Here is a 19,967-nt window from a genome sequence, read left to right as displayed (position 1 = left end):
AAGTTAGCCCAGTTTACCCCATTTATTACATCATTACTACTACCTTATCTCCCCTTCCACCTCGAGTCTCTGAGTTTATAGGTTCAGGTGGTCTGGAGGCCTTATAACCCTTCCATATCTTGTTCTCACTACTGTTCGAGGAGTGGTAGGCTCTATTGCTACAGGTAAACTTTGTTGAATCAGAGGTTGTTCTGGCATCTGGGTGTCTTTTCATCCTCTTTTTCCAGTTCTTTGGCATTAAATCACTCTTTGTCGATTCCCCAATTGTAGTGATAGATGGTGGTTGGTTTATCCCGCTCCTTACAGAGCAGACGAAACCTGGGTTAATCTCTGTGGTGTTTTTTTCCTTCTTCCTTCATGTGGTTCACTGTGACGCATGCTGGGATGGAAGATGACTCTTCCTGTTCTGAAGGTGTGACCTGATAATAAGATCATTTTTGTGTTTGACTGTACGGTGTGCTGTCATCAGTGGGTAACTGCCACTCAGTTCTAGCATCGTTTGTGGCACTGTCATGCTGGCTGAAGATTGAAATGTCTGCTCTGTGGTCTCAGGCTTTATCTCTCCAACTGGTGTCAGAGGCAAAGGTTGAGGCTCTACTCATTGACTGTTTCTCTCTTGACTGTCGTCTACTCAAGCTGTCGTGCTAAATACCTGAGTGATTGGCTGGTCTGATCAATGAGGGAGTTTTGGCACCTGTAACGAAAGTGGACAAACCTGCTCTGCAAAAAGAAAAGACAGTTCAGAGCTGAAGCCCCAGCCAAGAGAAACTTTCTTGTTGGAGCTCTCAGGAATTTGAAGTTCTGTGTAATTTATGACAGTGGTTGTTTTGACATCTTCTGCTGTTTGAGGAAATTCAGGGCTACACAGGCATTTCTGCTCAAGAGAGAAAGAAACTGGTTATGAATGACATACATCAGATCAAAGATCGATTTTCCACCCTACCTCAATGGCTCTAGAATCATGCCTATGACCGGAAGTTGGATGCCTCCGGGCCCATCGAGTAGTGTGTCTGTTGTTCGTAGCCAGAGGTCTCTCAGCGACAGTTCTTTATCTGATAGAATTGAAGCACTGGCTCCTGTGTCCAATTTAAAGTTTGTGAGATGACCATTAACCAAGATGTCCGCATTCCAGAATGAAAGTCCAGGATCTTTGACCTCACCCAAGAAGCATGGTTGTGTGTCCGCTTGGTGTGCTGTCTCAACCTCGTGAATCCTCTTGGGATCTTTCGTGCTTTTTGATATTTTGGCTTTGCTCAGCTTCCTGAAGTGACCTCTTCAGTTACATTGAAAGCATTGGGCTGAAATTGCTGGACATTGATCACATCTGTGGGGCGTTTGCTCCTCAGTGTTGGCATGATCGCTCTACTGGTCGATTAGGACATTGCTTCCCTTGGCCTAGAGTGTCCCTGTTTCTGTGCTGTTTCATTAACTGGACAGTGAGGTTTACTTTGTACCATAATTTGCTTTCTCCTCTTAATATGGATTGTGCTGCAAATGGATTCCAGATTGTCTGACAATCCGGATGGCTTTCTCAAGGGTTAGATCTTCCTTTGCTTAAAGCATGTCTGACAGTGCATCATTCGCCACTCCTACAACTATTCTATCCCTGATTAGTTCAGATTTCAGGTTATCGTAATCACAGCCTTCAGCCATTCTGTACAGCTCAGTAATGAAGGAGTCGACAGGTTCTCCTGGCTGCTGGACACGGTTATTAAATTTAGCTCTTTCAGGGATTTGGTTACATCTGAGGTTAAAATAAATATCAAATGATTTTAAAACTTTATCAAATTTTGCAGGTGATTTGTTGATTCATTGTCTAGTTATTACACCATCGACTATCAGGCTACTGAATAAAGCAGTGTGTCAACTTGTTCAGCTATTGTCTTTTTATCCAGACCTGAAGCAATCATGTATCTAAGGATTCTCTTTCTCCAGAGTCCTCAATTATGTGATTGATCTGGGCTTTGGATAAGTCCAAAATTATCTGAAAGAGTGGATTTCTGATCCATGGTTAAAATTTTTAATTTGCAGGTTCAGCTTTAAGAGGTTTCTGAAAATTCAAGATGGCGCCATTATAAACTTCGTCACAAAGGGTTTGCCCAAACTTTCCAGTTTTGGCGGCCTCCCGCAGTAATGGAATTCATGATCTCAGCGTTTACATTTTTTCAACAATGGCTGTTTAGATCGACTGCTTAGGGTTTTCCCCAATTTAGCACAATATTTCCAGGTCTTGGAAGCATCAAATCCCTGATTTTGCTTGGTTTTAAAGCAATCAATTAAAGTGAGTTCGGCCACCATGTGTCAGGCATTGATTCAGCAATTGGTTTTCTTGGATTGCGATTTAAACAGCAATTTCTGACCACTGCTGTATTTAACTTTTTTGAGGACTTGTGTTGTCCAGGAATTTTAAATTTTTAGCTCAACCCTGCTAGGTCAGCTGACTCTACACACTTTGGGTATTGAAGCTGGCCTTTCATGGGATTCGATGAGGTCTTCTGCTGCAGTGAGGAATTTAATTTCTGCCTTCAGCCTCCAATCTTTTCTTTGGAGCTCTTCTCTGGCGATTTCCTTCTGCACCTTCGCTTCCTGAGCTCTTCTTCAGGTCAGAATGCTTCTTTGATTTTTTTTTTCAGTTGTCCAGGATTTTAGTTTTCTTTTGCTGTCTCTGCGTGGTTTAGTATTATTCCATTTGCTGTCACTGTGTTGTAAGGTGTTGGGTGTAGATCAGTAGATCTTATTAAGGTATTCATGGTCTTATGTAGTTCACCAATAATTATTTATTAACTACCAGAAACTATATACATAGGCACAGTAAAGATCCAAGCTAGGAGCTGTCTCCATGCTTGCTTCTACATATGGCTCTGACCAACACTACACTGATCTTTAGGTGCAGGTAATGTGTTCTCTTACATCACTGTGTGGGTGGCACTGAACTCAATCCCTTGTTAACTCTTTATGTGCCAGACCCTTATACTAACTATGGGTCCAGAAAGGGAAATTGGATGGCTAACACTTCAGTGGAATTGGAATTAAAGGAGCATGAGATGGGTCTTATGGACAAGATGTACCCTGAGAGCACCATGGGGAGATAAGAGAGAAAATTGAAAAAGATGTAGGTTCAGCGCTAGGACAGGGGGATCCTGGGAGGAGGTTTGACATGGTGGGCAAGAAGAAGGGCGGTAGCTGCAGAGGTAGGTGAATGGATGGTCTTCATAACAAAAACGTCCAAGGCCTCCTTGCACTTTGTTGGAAGTGAGGGAGTAGAGAAGAAAGGGAAAAAGGTTTAAGGAGACAGCTGGTAGGAGAGAAAAGAAGCCATAGGTTATCTTTGGTCTTGAAGATAATCCTGAAGCAATTTTGGAAGCAGAGAGTGTGGCCTCACATGACTTGATGTGACCCAGACAGACCTGGTTATGGATGGTTAATTCAGTTGTATGTTAGATAGCTCAGTCCTTACCCTTTGGACTTTAGGGACTGAAGAATGGGCTCCTGGTACATGAATTAGGAAATGTTAGTATGCAGGTACGGCAAATGATTAGGAAGGCAAATGGAATATTGTCAGCTGTTGCAAGGGGAATTAAATATAAAAGTAGGGATGCTTTGCTACAGTTGTACAGGGTATTGGTGAGACCACATCTGTGGTACTGTGTACAATTTTGGTCTCCTTATTTAGGAAAAGATATAAATGCATTAGAAGCAGTGCAGAGAAAGTTCACTTGATTGATACCTGGGATGAGGAAAGGTTTGACAAGTTGGGTTTGTATCTATTGGAATTTATAAAAATGAGAGGTGACCTTGTTGAAACATATAAAATCATAAAGGGACTTGACAGGGTGGATGCTGAAAGGATGTTTCCCCTCATGGGAGAGACTTGAACTAGGGGGCACAGTTTAAAAATAAGGGGCTGAATTTTACGCTCCAAGATCGGGAGCATTTCCTGCTTTAGACATCACCAGCTCATGCCAAGCACTAGGAAGGGGAGGGAGCCCAGGCAGGCTCGGACTGTGTGGGAGGAGGTGGCCGGTGAGGTCAATGGTGTTGAGGTGGTGAAGAGAACTTGGTCCCAGTGCCACAAAAGACTCAATGACTCATAAGGTCAGCTGCAAGTAGCTAAATCTCTGCCTGTGGACTCTTGGGGTGGCATAAATTTGTCTGCATCCCCAATGAGGGTTTCTGGGTTCTTCCCAACACTCAGGGTCTGGTGCTGCTTTGTCCGCTTCCTGAGGAACCATAGCATCCTGAACCTCCCTGTGTTCCTTTCTTCCTCTCATCCTTCTCCTCCTCCTACCCGTAATCCTTCTCTCCTCACCGGAGGTTGTGTCTTCAACTGAGAACAATCAGGCACATGTTACCCCTCATCCTGGTTAATGGGCAGGACGATAATCCATCCATAGAGCCCTCTGAATCAGAGGAGAGTCCACCTCATGAAAAACACCCGAAAGGCTCCTCCACCCAATCAAATGAGCTGTCCCTTCAGTCAATAGAGTTTGAGTTGTAAACCTGAGACTCTGGTCTCAGCTGCAGTTTTAAAATCCGCCCAAACAAGCTTTCCCTTAAAAAACGGATCCCCCACCTATTGTAAATCTCACCCTGAAGGTGTATTATTGCCTTCTGACCATATTATTGCAGTGAGATAGGTGATTAATTAGTTGAAATTAAAATCGAGTCCACCTGGAGCAGCTGGAGCAAAAATAGAAGGTCGGGGATAGGTGGAGCTCAGGAGAGATTGACAAAGGTGTCATGGATACAAGACAAAGGGAGTGGTAACGATAGTGTTAAAGAATAAGGAAGATGCTAATGGTGACATAAAGGCCAGACAGCAGAACGTGTTAAAGCAGAACAAGGGCCAGGGCTCTCTGAAAGCAAAACATAAGAACAAGTTACAGACAGGCCCTGTTGGGAGAGGGTTTTGGGAAATGAATATCAACATGGAGGATAGAGTTAATGGTCTGAATTTATTGAACTCAATGTTAAGTGCAGAAGGCTGTTAAGAGCCTAACTGGAAGATGAGGTGCTGTTCCTCCAGTTTGCTTTGGGGAACTAAAGGAACAGCATTCATTTCTGCTATTAACACATTCTGCTGTCTGGCCTTTATGTCACCATTAGCACCTTCCTTATTCTTTAACACTATCATTACCACTCTCTTTGTCTTGTATCCATGAAATCTTTGTCAAATCTCTCCTGAGCTTCCATCTATCCCCAACCTTCTATTTTGCTCCACCCTCTCTTCCACAGTGTAAAATCCATCCCACTTCTACCTCTCTTCAGCTCTGAAGAAGAGTCAGACTCAAAATGTTAACTTTGTTTCTCTCTCCACAGGTGCCACCAGACCTGCTAAGTTTTTCCAGCATTCTCTGTTTTTACTTCAGGTTTCTGGCATCTGCAATATTTTGCTTTTATTTTAGTTACATTTTAATTGACTTACCTGATCAGACTGTAAGATCCACAAATAGTAGATGCACTTGGTTGATCATCTGATGTGTCACCTGACACTGTCAAGTGCCAGAGGGCCCTTTAAAATGCTGGCCATTACCTTGTTCTAGGTGCCTGCAGCTTCTCAGACTGAACATCTCACCCTCTGGCACTCTTTGGGTGGGATGACTGTCTGTAAGCTGTCTTTGCTACTAATTCACAGCAGTTAGTGTATTACCGGGCGCGGACCGACAACGAACCCGGAAGTTGGAATGCCGCCAACCTCTGGGTGCGGAACCCGCTGTCAGCAGGCAACTGTTTTAACCAGCCCAAGGAGCCTCCCCTTTAAGATAGAGATGAGGAGAAGTTTTTTCTCTCAGAGCATCGTGAGTCTGTGGATCTCTCTTCCCTAGAGAGCGGTGGAGGCATGGTCATTGAATATTTTTAACGAAGAGGTAGATAGATTCTTCACTAACAAGGGAGTTAAAGATTATAAGGGGTAGGTGGGAATGGGGAGTTGAGGCCACAATCGGATCAGCCATGATCTTATTGAAAGGTGGTTCAGGCTCAAGGGACCGAATGGCCTATTCCTGTTCCTGATTCATATGTTCAGCATATTCATATGATCAACTGGAGTGGGAGAGAGCGACAAATTTGTTGAGAACAAGGACATCGAAGGTGAACATGACCGAGCGGTTAAGCAGTTTCATGCCTGCAGAAGAATTGTGAATGGAGATCCAAAGGCTTAGCAGTTGGAATTGAGAAAATGGAGTTATGAATGATTTAGAGGAGCGTTTTTCTTCTGAATAATGGACACAGGATGAACTGGAGTTGAAAGAGGTGGAGGATATGGTGAGAGATACAAAGAAGTGGTTAAGTTGGCCTTGTTAATGATTGAGAAGTAGAAAGGTCATGGGGGCTGGCGAGATTGAAGGGGTGGCCATGAATATGGATAGGTGAATTCACTTAATATTTTATCTTGAAAAATGTGAAAGTGAATTATTGGTAGTCTCACCCTCCCCTCTCCTGTACCCCACTCACTACCACTCCTTCCTGCCATCTAACATTACAACAGTGATTGCAGCTCAAAAATACTTCATAGACTGTAGTAAAAGTTGCTCTTTCAGTGCATGTCTGTCTGTTTGTCTGTCTGTATTTCTTTCTTTCCTCCTGCTCAGACAACACTCTAATCTTCCTATGTCCTCTTTCCTTTACTTTCAGCTACTTCTACCTTCCCTTTTCCCATTTTCCTCCTCTCTCCTTCACTTCTCTTCAATGTCCTTCGCTCTTTCATTTGCTTTCTTCACTCTCCTCATAGTGAAAATATAAAGATTGTGACTGACAAGAAAACTTCCCTGTAAATTGAATTGTTAACAGCTGGAATGGTCCATTTGGAAAGTTAGGGACTGACTGCGACTTGGTAAAGATTTGCGCACCGTATAATAAGTGTGTTTATACAAGTCCTTCAAGTTCAGTTAAAGATAATGGAAATCTCAAGGCTGGCTTACATCATAAAACAGTGCTGGAGGAAAGGGGAAAACTTTAAAAATTCCTCGGATAAAAGAAAGGAAAAAGTCACATTGTTTTTTTTCATATCCTCACAACATTCACGCTCAGCTTTAAACGTGGGATACATGGTAATGTAAGCTGGAAACTTTGACACAGTACTTCAGAGGTTAAACCAGACTGAAGTATTCAACAGTTGGTGGTAGTTGTGGTCGAAGGACACATCACAATACAAACAGTTGCTAACACCAATCCTGTAGAAATGTAAATAGGAAGAATAGTTTCCAGTGCCAGTCTTTGTCGTTTATTGAATGGAGTTATTCTACTCTGAATTCAATGTGTTTTGAAATAAATACAAAAGCATTCACTCGAACAAGCTAAGCTTTTAGTTAGCTAGCAGAACTTGGTAATCAAGTACTCTAGAAATCACACAGACCAAGGGGTTAGTGAAGGAAAGGAAAAAGAAAATTGCTACATGATGGATATTATTTGATATACTGTGCAGACGTAACTTTTGATGGGGTAATATAGATGGGAGAGAGTTACTATGCAATAACACAGCTGAAACATTTAGCATTGTCATAAGCCTTGAGAATAAAACTTGAGGGCTTTATATAAATTATAAATGATGTCTGAGATGATTCTTAGCTTCTTTAAAGGTACAGTATCATCTTGCAAAAGAATCTTTTGAGACAGACGTGCAAGGTTGTGAAGCTGTTCAATGTGATGGCAGATATTTGGAATATTTTACCAATTTCCTTTTCCTTTGACCAACATTCTCTGGTCCTTTCCTATTGAAGGTGTTCTCTCCTTATTGGGGGTTCATTCCGTGGCTGCTACTTATCCAGGCCCAAGCAGCAGTTCTTCATGCATGAGCCAAAATGATGACTGCTGGCAGACAGACTACCTCACTAAGCTAAACCCAGACCTATCTGAACTTAGAACCACAGAAATGTCACGGCACAGAAGGAGGCCACTCAGCCCATCATGTCTACACCAGCTGAAAAAAGCAACTAGCCGCCCATTCTAATGCCACCTTCCTGCACCCAGTCTGTAGCCCTGCAGGTTACAGCACTTTCGTGCAGACTCCTAGTTGCAGTTCTGAATAGTGATCAGAACCTTGGCTGATTTCTCTTTCTCTTCTCCCTAATTCACATAATGAAGCCAATTGTAGCTCCCTGTCACCCTCCTGACTAATCTCAGCTAATCAAGATCTCAGCACTTCTCCAATTCTGGCCTGTTATGCATTCCTGATTTTAATAGTCCCATCTTCACCATGCCTTTAGCTGCCAAGTTCTGAAGCTCTCGGATTCCCTCCTTAAATGTTACCACCTCCCTAACTCTCTTTAAGATGCTGCTTACACCAGCCTCTTTGTCCCAAGCTTTTGGTCATTTGGCCTAATATCTTTTTATGTGGCTCGGTGTCAAATCGCTCCTATAAAGCACTAAGGAATGTTTTATTACATGAAAGATGCTAAGCAAATGCAAGTCGATGTTGTTATGGCAATCTAACTGGGAGGTGGGAGCCTGTTCAGTTCGACTGCCTAATCCATTCACCATCTGAGCCATGGGGGGTCTGGAGATCATTGAAATTCTTAAACAGTTTGGAAGATGTGATCCAAATCTGGAAAGCAAATGCTTCAAAGCTAAGTTCTGGCAAATTTCATTGCCAAAGCCATGCTGTGCTCCCATGTAATTTCTGTCCAGCAACATTTTTGTTAGTGGCTTTTATGGCTCATTTAACTCTTTCTTAGATATGTGTTTCACACTAAAATATACCTAACGTAATGTGCTCTTCCTTTGAGGCACCAGTAAAACTCTAATGACTTGTCCATGTCTCACCATCTGACTGGTGGAACGAGGTCATTGGGCTGATATAAAGAAACATAACATTTAATATAAAATTATTATTGAATTGCATTATTATTGAGACAGGGTTATATTCTTGCAATGTGATATCATGTTAATCACTGCCTCACAAATATTATATAACAATGTAAATACGGAGATTTTTTTAAATTCAAAGTGCATCAGATAATAATTCAAGACAATTGCCGGTAGAGGGCAGTCAGTATTGTTTTCTCTTGTTACCAAAGCTAAACAAAAGTAAAAGAGACAACTCGGCCGGAGTTGTCATAACAGATAACCAGGATAAAGTGCTTCCGTGTTACTGTCGATTTCAGTTTACCAGCCGGCAAAATAACGATAATGGATTTCACACCAGAATCAACCGGAATTTGCACTCAACGATGTGCAAGAAAATTGCAATCCAGTACAACATACATTTTACATTGAGCACAAATTTCGCAAATTTTTCTGCTGCACTTAATTGCAAAAGGTGAGACTGGACACGCCAAGCAATGAGAAAAGAGCGACAATAATATGTTTGTGACAGCTCTGGACACGGCGTAAATGAACATTTTCCGACTTAAGAAAATGAAACTTGCAGAATGCTCAGTTACGTTGGAGAAGTGACCATGTGTGGGATGTGACAGTACATGAGGGTTGCACGCGGTGATAATCCGAACACCGAGCTGGAGACTGGTCCCTGCTTAACATTCAGGCCAGATTCCACACTCCGCTCTGGCTGGGCTGAGGGTGTGTACACGTGGAGAGCTCTGCTCGCTGTCACCTCATTCCAGGCACACTTTTCATGTGGACACCAGACAAAAAAACTGTTTCGAAAAAGGTGTTTTTTTTTGGTAAACATGTTACCCAGCAATTATAATTTCAATTCCCAACACGCAGGTTTAACTTGTGCTGCAGTTGATATCGGTGCAGAGCTGATTCAGCTTGGCGTAACACGTGTAATCGAACCGACGTGTTAAAGTGACTGAGGGCAGTGCCAGCCAGAAGAAAACTTTGTCTCTAAAAGTAAATGGTTGCACATTGAACACCCTCTACCCGAGCAGCGCAGTAGTGCCCATTCTGCCTGTGGAAATACACTGTTAACAGCCATTCCAATGTTCAGTCTGTGAACCTGGGACATGGGAAACATCTAAAGAATGTTTAAACTCAACAATACGGAGGAAAATGCTTACAGCCCGTGAGTCTTAGTTGTTTGGGGGGGGGTGGGGGGAGGGGTGTGTGGTCTCTCTAATACAAACTCTGCCCATTTACCACTTCAAAACCCTGCAGAAAAACAAATCCGTCCCGATCATTTTAGAATTGACGGATTAGTCTTCTCAAGTTTTTTGTAACACAGAAACGCTCGTCGGGTCCTGTTATTTATGTCTGCGCTCAGCAATGTTCTGATTGAGTTTAAAGTCTGGTTTTAATCAGTTTAGTGGGATATATCACACTACTAAAAAGGTTGAAGTGAGGAAATCAAGTTAGGTAAAATTAATACAAAGTTAGACCAAATTAATGGCTATTTTGACGTGTCAATGTTTTCCTTTAGTCATCATCTCGCTGAAGTCTGCAGCCAGTCTATCCATCCTTCCTTCCACATCTGGTACACTTTCCATTTTTGCAAGCATTTTTTGCGTGCATGTCCTTTTTCACCTATTGAATTGCATCAGAGGTGCACATTATTAATGACGCCTATGCACTGACCCCAGCCCCCCGCTTTGACCTGGTCTTTGCCTATTGTTTTAGTGTCCCGGGTCCTCATCTAAAGCTACACCTTGACTATAATGTTACAAATCTAAATAAAACGTAGACCCGCAACTTGCTACCGAGTTGGGAACCTCCACAGTTGGTTTAAGCAGTCGGCGAGATGACCAGAACTGTGTGGAATCGTACGTAACTCTCAAGAGATCGGGAACAAGTGAGGACAAACGTTGCTCGATTTCCCTTCTTCAACATTACAGCCCTTCAGTAACTTCACGGAGCAATATCGGGGAAAATAAGTATCTGTCAAAACTTACCTGTTTGTGGCCATATTATGTAGCCAGGAAAGAAGCACCTCCTAACATCACGTGTGTGTGATCGTGACAAAATTGCGCCTTCCTATTTGCCTAACCTTTCAATAATATAAAACTCCATAGTCATTATTTTAATAAATAATACATCTTTCTTTTAGTTTAGCTGGAATATGCGAAATTAATTCTTGTTTTGCAAGTCAGCAAACACACTGGAAGAGGCCAGACCTGGAATATGTAACCTAAGTGGGCGGATGATAATTCTGCAGACATCACTTCAATCAAGCAGGGGATTTTCATTAGAGTTTGCGTACTATTATATTTTCATACAATTCTTGTAATAACCTGAAGTCTTATTTACATATCTTAAACATATATTCATATAACATGAAATGGAACTAGCAGAACTCATGTACATTTACATTCGATTGTATATTTCTGAATAATTGTCCAATACTATTTGATATTTAAGTATCTGAGATGATTTGATATTATTTGCCTTATGTCTCTCTCTGTGACCTTGAATATTTCACCACATATTATGCTTATGTCTCTGTCTCTTTTTTCTAATTTCACAGTACATTTTAGATAAATTATTCATACAATATATACTGCTTTTTACCATTTTATAATATATTAATGTAGCTTTTGCAGGTATGTGCAATGTTTATCTCAGCAGCCCTATGATTTATTCATAATAACTAGACTGCAGCATTGCTAATTCTCTATTGCTCTTTTATATATAAGAATATCATATCATAATGCATTTACAGAGGGGGTTCCTGGAGGTTCTTTATCTATTCATATATGAGCAATCAAATACACACAAATCTTTGGGTGTTTTCTTTAAGACAGTGTACAAGACCACCTGGAATTGATAATAATGGCAATAACCTTCCTATGGTCCTGCAGAAGCACCATATTGAGTTTGGAGGGAAAAAAAAACTTTAAATAACATGATTAATACTGTCTGGCTTTCCTTTTTGTGTTCCTGGAAGCATTTTCCTTCAATGCATTATTTGTTATGTGAATTATTGTTTAATGAAAGCCGAATATCATTGTAATCTCATGCAAAATGTAACTTGATAAAGCTTGTAATTAAGGATGAGTGGTATATCCAGATTGATCCCAACTGAGCCTCTCCAGATTAATTGAGAGATATCTGAATGTATCCCTGTGCTCAGTTTAGATGTGTCCCTTTTGAGTAGAACATTGACACACATATAAGCCATCCCTGTGCACATCTGTGATGCCAATTATGCTGTTTCCCAATATGTTGTTTCTGCTGTCTACACATGGGAGGGTAAATTTCTCTGCATTGCGTGTGTCTAGCATTTCCTAACATTTTTCTCACCATTATGACTGGAGCCACAGTGATGAAAGTAGGGCAATATCTTTTAATTTAAACCTCATTCATTGCCATTTAGTGGAGGGGCTTCTACACTATTGTGGTGGACATGAATCAGTCCTGTCATTTTATATATATGTGTGTGTGTTTGTGTGATTGCGTGCATGCAGCACAGGGGGTGAGGTGTAGGAGGGGGGAGGGTAGGGGGAAGTATTCCTGTGATATGTGTGTGTATCTGTCTGATCTATGCTAGTTTAATGGGGAAGAAAGGAACTATGCATCTGAGCCCCCTTGCTCTTTAGTTGCAGAATACAATCAGGCTCCCGGTGGAAAAGGCGAAGTGACCTCTCTGCTTACTAGTGTAGCATTAATATTCAAACATTTTCTTTTCCCTCCTGCCTTGTTACGATGCCTGTATCCCTTAGTTTCTGTTAAATCAGGAGTCAGCAGATTCCCTTTTTTGAATGCTTCAACCATGTTACTATTCACTGCACTGGTAGGCAAGTTTTGCATCATGCTCACCACTCTTCGTGTTTTCTGCACCTATATTTCATGCAAGTGAATTCTTCCCATCCACTCCTCCACCAGTTTGAGAACGTAGAACCTATCCTTTCAGTATTTTTTCCAGTGAGTGAATTTTTCTCCTTTAGCCTCTCTTCACAGCTCAATGTTATAAATCTCAGAAAAACTCTGTGTTGTACTTTTTAATCCATTCCAACATTAACTGATGACAGAGAATGAGTTAAAGGTTGGAACCTAGTTGGGACAACATCCATGCACCACTCAGAAAACTCTTTCCTGATTATGGCTTCACAATAAGTTAAGATACCAACTGATATCTCATTCCTGGATAGTCATTATTTCTTCATATAAATTTATATTAACTAACAGTTGTGATGTACTTAATCTAATCCAGTATATTTATGTATGAATTAAATAAAATGTAATAATTCCAAGTGTCAGGTACTCTTTAAAGAAAATTCTACAGAGCACTAAAAAGGGCTGCAGTCTATGTGTAAACAGTTTCAAATTGTTTTATTGAGGCATTTTTTGATTTGAAGTATATATGAATTAAGAATTGATAATTGACTTCTATCTGCTACTGTATGGATTATATAAATCTCAATTGACCAGTGCACATTTGTGCTGTCAAATGGATGGCTTGCTATTCCCAACCTAATAGAGAAATTGACATTTTGATTGTAAAATATACTATGTTGGAAGGGCAGATTGCGCTTCTCTGTTGTCTCAGTTATTTGCATTATTAGTTTAATTATCCCATACAAATGATGTGTGTCACCTGTACAATGGGCAAAAACATGAGAGTGATGCATGTGATAGTGCTGTGTATATTGCATATTTAATTTATTCATGTGAATGGTAAATAAAGTTGGATAATAAAAGTTTTATTATTTTGAACCGCATCAGCTCATTTTTTCCTCAGTGCAGTGGCTCAGAGAGCTTAATATTCCGTATCCATGTTGAATATGAATGATAGATAAGTCAGACTAAGAGAATGGCAACAATCTGTTTCCAGGTATAATGACCAAAGGCTATTGTGTATCTTGAATCCAGATCCAAAGCCTTAATTATTGCAGATAAACTGTGAGCCTACAATTCAGACTAAAACTTAGCATTGCACCTGCTTTTTCATCTGATATGACTTTGTGTTTCTTACTCAACAGTGTAAGCTGCTGATTTGCATTTGTTCAGAGCCTGGTCTATTGGAACACTCAGCTTGTGCCTAACTGAGGTATTACATTGTGTTCAACGTTTGGGATAAATCTATGTACATCATTACGTAAGTAAGAAACTAATGTAATCTTAAAATCTTGAATGAACCAAAGGTTCTAATCAGGTAGATTAAAGGTTCTAATTGAAGTCACTTACACTAATTCCAATGCTTTGAACATTGTGAAATAGTAAATGAGGATTTTTAAAATTTTTCATGGGTTTGATTTGGAATGAGACAAAGGCAATGCTAAATTGGAATAAGTACGCATCTCTGAGTTGACTATTGCTGCTGGGTTGTGGTTATTCATTACTACATATTTTAAAATTAACTTCACTGTTAATTTGTTATTCTCTTTACTACACAGAAGATGCTTTGTCTCTTATACAGCAATGTGATTGACTGAGGCACAGCAAAGATATATTGGGGATTTTTTAACAGTATTTAATTGATTAGAACCCTTTGTATTCAGTGACCATAATCTATTCTTAAAAGCACACAAGACAAGGATATACCAGAAACACAGACTTCCAGTAATAAATAAATCAATTTTTGTTTATATTACATGAGACTCTTGGGTTCTTAACCAATAGTTAGGGGATCAAATTTTAGATTTTTTTTCTTCATTTTACCATGAAAGCCATTATCAGTGGCCTTCACAATCAGTGGTAAGGGTAATGTATTTATATAAGTAAAGGAAATAGACCTGCTACATAACAAACTAGTTATTTAACCAGGTATAACCATATTATGGATAAAACTGACCTCAGATTAATGTCAACACACTTCATCTGTAGCATAATCTTCCTAATACTGATTTTCAGTCACTACCAATGCATCATACTAAAAATTAGAACTCTAAGCTATTTTTAGCCTTTTCAAACTAGTAATACTGATTACGCACCTATATTTCAGCATTAACCTCTTCATTTAGGGTATTGTTAATTCAAATAATTGTGGCTCCCTTAATTGATCTCACTTTATAATATCCAACATTTTAAGCTGTTTTATAATAATGTGCAAAGACTCAAGAAAGAGTTTTCCATTGTCAGTTTTCTTTATAAATTTGGTACTTAAAATCTAGATAAGGTGAAAACAAACTGTCCTAAATAAAGTTCTTTCCCTCCTGGCATTTCTAACTGATTCTTCTGATAATCTGCATCCTGACAGTCCCTTTATTTTTAAGCAATTTTAGTACACCGCTGAGTTGTTCCAACCAGAAATGTGATGATTTTGAATTACAAACCATTTGCATTCATCAAGCAGCTTTGACCAGGACCCAGGCAAACTTGAATCAGGTAAACCCTGGCAAAAGCCAACCTCTAATCAAAAGCATATAGGCTAGATAGTCTCAATGTAGGCGGGAAGTTTTAGTTTTGAATCACAGCTTTGGTGAACATTTGAAATCAGATTTCCCTCAGGCAATAAGCTACTGATCTTGACCAGGTGAAAAGCTTCACTAATGGGAGACAGTGAAAGTCATCTGGGGTTCCATTTTAGTTATACTGCAGTGCTTTCAACTGACTGGTTAATGACCACAGAGCAGCAACCATGAAGCCTGTCAAGTTATCAACAGATACACAACCAACTCTCACCCAGAGCTGGAGCTAAGGAAACAGAGAGTATGTGACTAAAACTGAATTCAAAAATAATTCACATTTATTAATGAAAACATAAACCAATATTGTATCTCAGGTACAATATCTAAAATTTGGCTAATCTATGGGTAAGCCTAACAAAAGATTTTGCTGAATGAGGTTTGTTGAAAAATCCTAAGTAGCCTCTTCTCTCAACCTCAGACATTCCAAATGTTCTGCATCAGAGCTGATGCAGTGAAGCCAAGAGAACCATCAGTCAATAACGGGAAATAGGTATTAAAACAAAGACTACACACACACACCTATAGTGTAACAGCAATAACATGTTGCAAGGGTGTATTGTTAGCTATCCAAGGTCTGTTTTATTACTCCACTTTGCCTAGTGTCAGAAAAGTCCCCAGCGTGCTAAAAGCCAGTGATATTACATGCCTTCTCATTCATTACTACCTCATTATCAAACACCTTTACTTAACTATTATCTTGAGAAAGAATTTTCCCTTTTCCCGACTTTTAAAAAGTGCATACATGGTATGGTGGGTATTGCCCATTTTCAATCATACTTAGAATACACAAAATAAAAAAGCAAAATTAACAAATCAACAAACTAGTAAAATTCAAGAATTTTGACCTTACATCACTTTTAATGATTTCTTGCCACTGTGTTTTCTTTTTGCTAAAGTGACACTCAATTCAGGCAACAGCAGAAAGGATTAACAAGCAAAACCCAGCATGGTTTCAAACACTCCCTGACCTCTTAGAAAGGAGATAGGGGACAGTTGGGTCTTGGTGTATACATTTTATGCAAGTAATAAAATATTACTATAACAAAAATATTAATGTGACTCTGCAGTCTGTCTTTTATAAGGTACAACAAAAATGTACTAAAACAAACATTGTTTGAACGGCTGTAACATAACCCCAATGAGAGCTACAGGATAAAAGAAAGTTTCAAATATGTTTATGCAATAAATACAAGGGGGGAAATTCACATGGAAATTATATTAAAATATCCTCTGGGAATTAGTAAGCGTACAAAAAAAATCATCCAGAAAAATCATTAAATTCCAAAAAACAAATACATATGTATACATATTCAACATATTTACATATTACATAGTGGTACAGTAAAAAAGCAGACAATTATTTTTTTCCAATTACTAAACAAGCCACTTTTTTCACTGCTTGATGTCCTAAGTACTGTTTAATTCACCAAATTTGACCTTTTTTAACCTTTCTTTAGATGAACTGTAAACATTCTAACACATATAATGTACACTTTATTTTGGCAACTTTTGTCTATGTGTTTCAATTTTAAGAGGAAATATACAAGGTCAGTATCTTGGGTGTTGATGAAGTAGTAATCTTCAACTATTGTGGATAAATTCGGATTAAAATGAAACAAGGATTGTTTGGCAGGAGAACCCCAACATATTTGTCCCTCACGTCAACTGGCAAATTAATAGCAAAATCACTACTTGCAACGGTAACGATTTCACTTAAATGCATCTTTTGCTCCTGCTCAAGCATCTGGGCAGAAAATAGAAACGCGACTCAAGGAGTGAGGCGTTTTGTGTTAACCTGCTCTTTTAATTCCTGAGATTTTTTTTGGGGGGTGGGGGGTAGGTGGGTGGTGTTTATTCACGTCCCATGAGAGTTGAGAGCTGGTAAATAACATCGTAACTCTGCTGCACAAATTTCTCTGTTATATTAACGCTTTTGTATACACAGAAAAATCAAAGTTAAATTATTTTCCTGTCAAAAGAAACTTAACAGACGAAATGGATTTACAATGCGTCATCATCTCTCAGTTCAAGTGCATTTCCACAACAACAAAAAGGTCCAGCATTTCTGCTTTAAAGTTGCTTTGCTTTTCAATCAGGTAAACTAAACGAAAGTCCATTTTTGGACCCATCTAAATTTAAAATTATTTTCCTTCGCATGTTTCCGCTTGATCCTAAAATTTAAAGATACATTTTAAAAAGTTGTCAGCTGGCGCAATGTTAGTTCCCTTGGTTTCGCAAATTCAGTTCAACTTGTCTAATTTTGTATTTTTTTAAAAAAAGATAATAAGAACCGGCATTGCAGATTTCAAACTTCAATCTTATTGCCTTCTCTCTGCAGTTTTCACCAACTTACGGATTGAAGTGACCATAAAATTTGGGAAAGATTTCCCAAGTATATGTACGGTTAATGCCAACTGATATCTGTAAATCGTTTCGATTTATCTGGAATGCTAGACCATCTTCCCAGTGAATCGGTTTGGATTTTTATTTAACATCGCAGAGTTACGAGGCAAAAGGATTGAACTGCCGGCGCCAATAACTTACAAGACACATCCTCTGAGGGCGAACTATATATAAATAAATCTTTTACAAAATTCGTGGCTGATCTGTTCGAGATAATAAATACAAGCTTTTCCCAACAGCAGACTCCCTTATTTAACACACCAGCGGCTGTATGCGGACAAGTCGATGGCCATCTTACTTTCTGATTAAACTCAACTCAATTCTCACCCTTTCAGGGGAACCGCTGCTTTAATAAGAAACCCCGGACACAATCCAGCCAACAACACATTTTTTTTTGTTACAACTTTCGCAAATTATCCGTGTAATTTAGTTACGAAAACAAAAAATAATCTTTGCTCTACAGCAGGGGAAAATAACCACTTGATTTACCACAATAATGCATGAAATGTGTGTTCTCCCTCTCTCCTAAGTATGAGTACAGTCCAGTGCTAAATAAGCAATCTCTGCAGCACACTGGCTAGATCCCTTTTCAGTTTGTTTTTTTTTGCTTTGTAAAATCCAGTTTATATCTTTTTTAGTCTTTTTGTTTCTTGACGGGATGTGGGGTGTGTGGAGCAGTCATTGAACTGGGGTCTGCAGTGTGTGATGAAGCGGAGGAGTGTCCCTTTGTGAATATACATCCTCCATGCCTGGGTGGCCAGGGATTCCGGCTGGGGTCATTCTCTTTTCTTTTTGTCTTCTGTTACAAAACCAAACTCTGACCACCTCTTTTTCTAACTGCAGACTGTCAGCCAAGCTGCTGATCTCATGAGCTGATGGCTTGGGGCACTTTAAGAAGTGGTTCTCCAAAGCCCCCTTCACTCCAATCTCAATGGACGTCCTCTTCTTTCTCTTCCTCCCCTGGGCAGCTATCTTGTCTATGCTGGTGGGGCTCCCTGAGGTCGAGTCAGTCTCCTCCAGCCACTTGTTCAGGAGGGGCTTCAGTTTACACATGTTTTTGAAACTGAGCTGCAAGGCTTCAAACCTGCAGATGGTGGTCTGGGAGAAGACGTTGCCGTAGAGAGTGCCGAGGGCCAAGCCAACGTCCGCCTGGGTGAAGCCCAGTTTGATCCGCCTTTGTTTGAACTGCTTTGCAAAGTGCTCCAGGTCATCTGAAGTGGGCGCATCTTCATCCGAGTGGTCCTGGTGGTGCTGCGGAGGATGCTCCTGGTGGTTGTCATGACCACCTGAATCTTCATGGAGGGCATCCGTCATGCCATGGTGCAGGGACGGGTTGGGGGGGCTCAGCATGCTGTTGAGGCTGGTGAAACCTGGCTGCGAGTAGATGAGGGGTTGGTGCCCATTGGAGGAAGATGGTATCCCCGGGAGGTGATGTGCCGCCGTCGGTCCCCATGCCCCTCCGGGATGGTTGCCATGAGTCTGTTGGTGCACCATGTGGTGTGGTCGGTGGTGAAGGCTGTTCCCGAGGTCATCCCTCGCTGTTTGCACACTGGCCTTTCCTGGATCTTGCTGTCCGAGGTGAGAAGCGGTGACCCAAGGTGCCCCGTCAGTGATAGAAGACAGCCACTGATGGCTGTGAGTGATGGGGTGCCCATTGCTGCTCAGTCCATGCAAGTAGTCACTTTGCACCATTTTCTGGACTTCTCTGTAGGTAGTTCCTGGATGCATCCTATCAGAGTCCGGATGCACCAAAGAGTTCGAGTGGAGCGAGTTATTCCTCGGAATGTAATGAGCCGAAGCTGTGGTGGCCATGACTCGCACTTCCAAACTGATCAGCTTCCAGCTACTTTGCACAGCTTTAGCAGAGCCAAGTGTGGAGCAGCAGCACAGAGGCTGTGGAGCTCGGGACACGCCTGCCCGCCCCATTGGCCCACACCAACTGACTGGCAGCGAACTCCCACCTTCCCCCAATGCTGATTGGCGGGGAGCCTTCCTTGTCGGCGGGCAGCTCCATTCCATTGGCGAGAGGGGCCGCCTCCACCGACCCTCCATCCTGATTGGCCAACCCAGCGTTGATTGGCAGGAGTTCGGTCCCCAACCCGGAGCAGCCGATTGGCCGCTCGGTGATAATTTAGGGCTTCGGATCCCAGCCACTGGCACTCGATTCCCGACGCGATTGGTTACTGTTTTCTGGTTTATGCAATTTCAGTTTGACCACGTGGGGGACAGAAACTCAGTGATCTTCATTTAACAGCAAAAAAAAAGTATTAATTGTAGAGTGCGGAAATGGCCGGGCAATGCTTAAAGATAATACAGATGGTC

General features: G+C 40.7%; 1 protein-coding gene across 1 annotated transcript; it reads right to left on the bottom strand.

Moving 5' to 3' along the window:
- Window positions 1-16,077: 16,077 nt before the first annotated feature.
- On the bottom strand, window positions 16,078-19,529 carry pou3f1 (POU class 3 homeobox 1). The gene has a single exon (XM_041212092.1). The coding sequence runs from the start codon at window positions 19,455-19,457 to the stop codon at window positions 18,324-18,326; it is 1,134 nt and encodes a 377-aa protein (XP_041068026.1). The 5' UTR covers window positions 19,458-19,529; the 3' UTR covers window positions 16,078-18,323.
- Between the last annotated feature and the right edge of the window lie 438 nt (window positions 19,530-19,967).

This window comes from Carcharodon carcharias, chromosome 19, assembly GCF_017639515.1.
Source record: "Carcharodon carcharias isolate sCarCar2 chromosome 19, sCarCar2.pri, whole genome shotgun sequence".
NCBI lineage: Eukaryota > Metazoa > Chordata > Chondrichthyes > Lamniformes > Lamnidae > Carcharodon > Carcharodon carcharias.
This window is presented reverse-complemented; position numbering and strand designations above follow the sequence as displayed.

Excerpts from the sequence above, each read along its gene's own strand:
- pou3f1 (XM_041212092.1), bottom strand. The coding sequence starts at position 19,457 with ATGGCCACCACAGCTTCGGCTCATTACATTCCGAGGAATAACTCGCTC.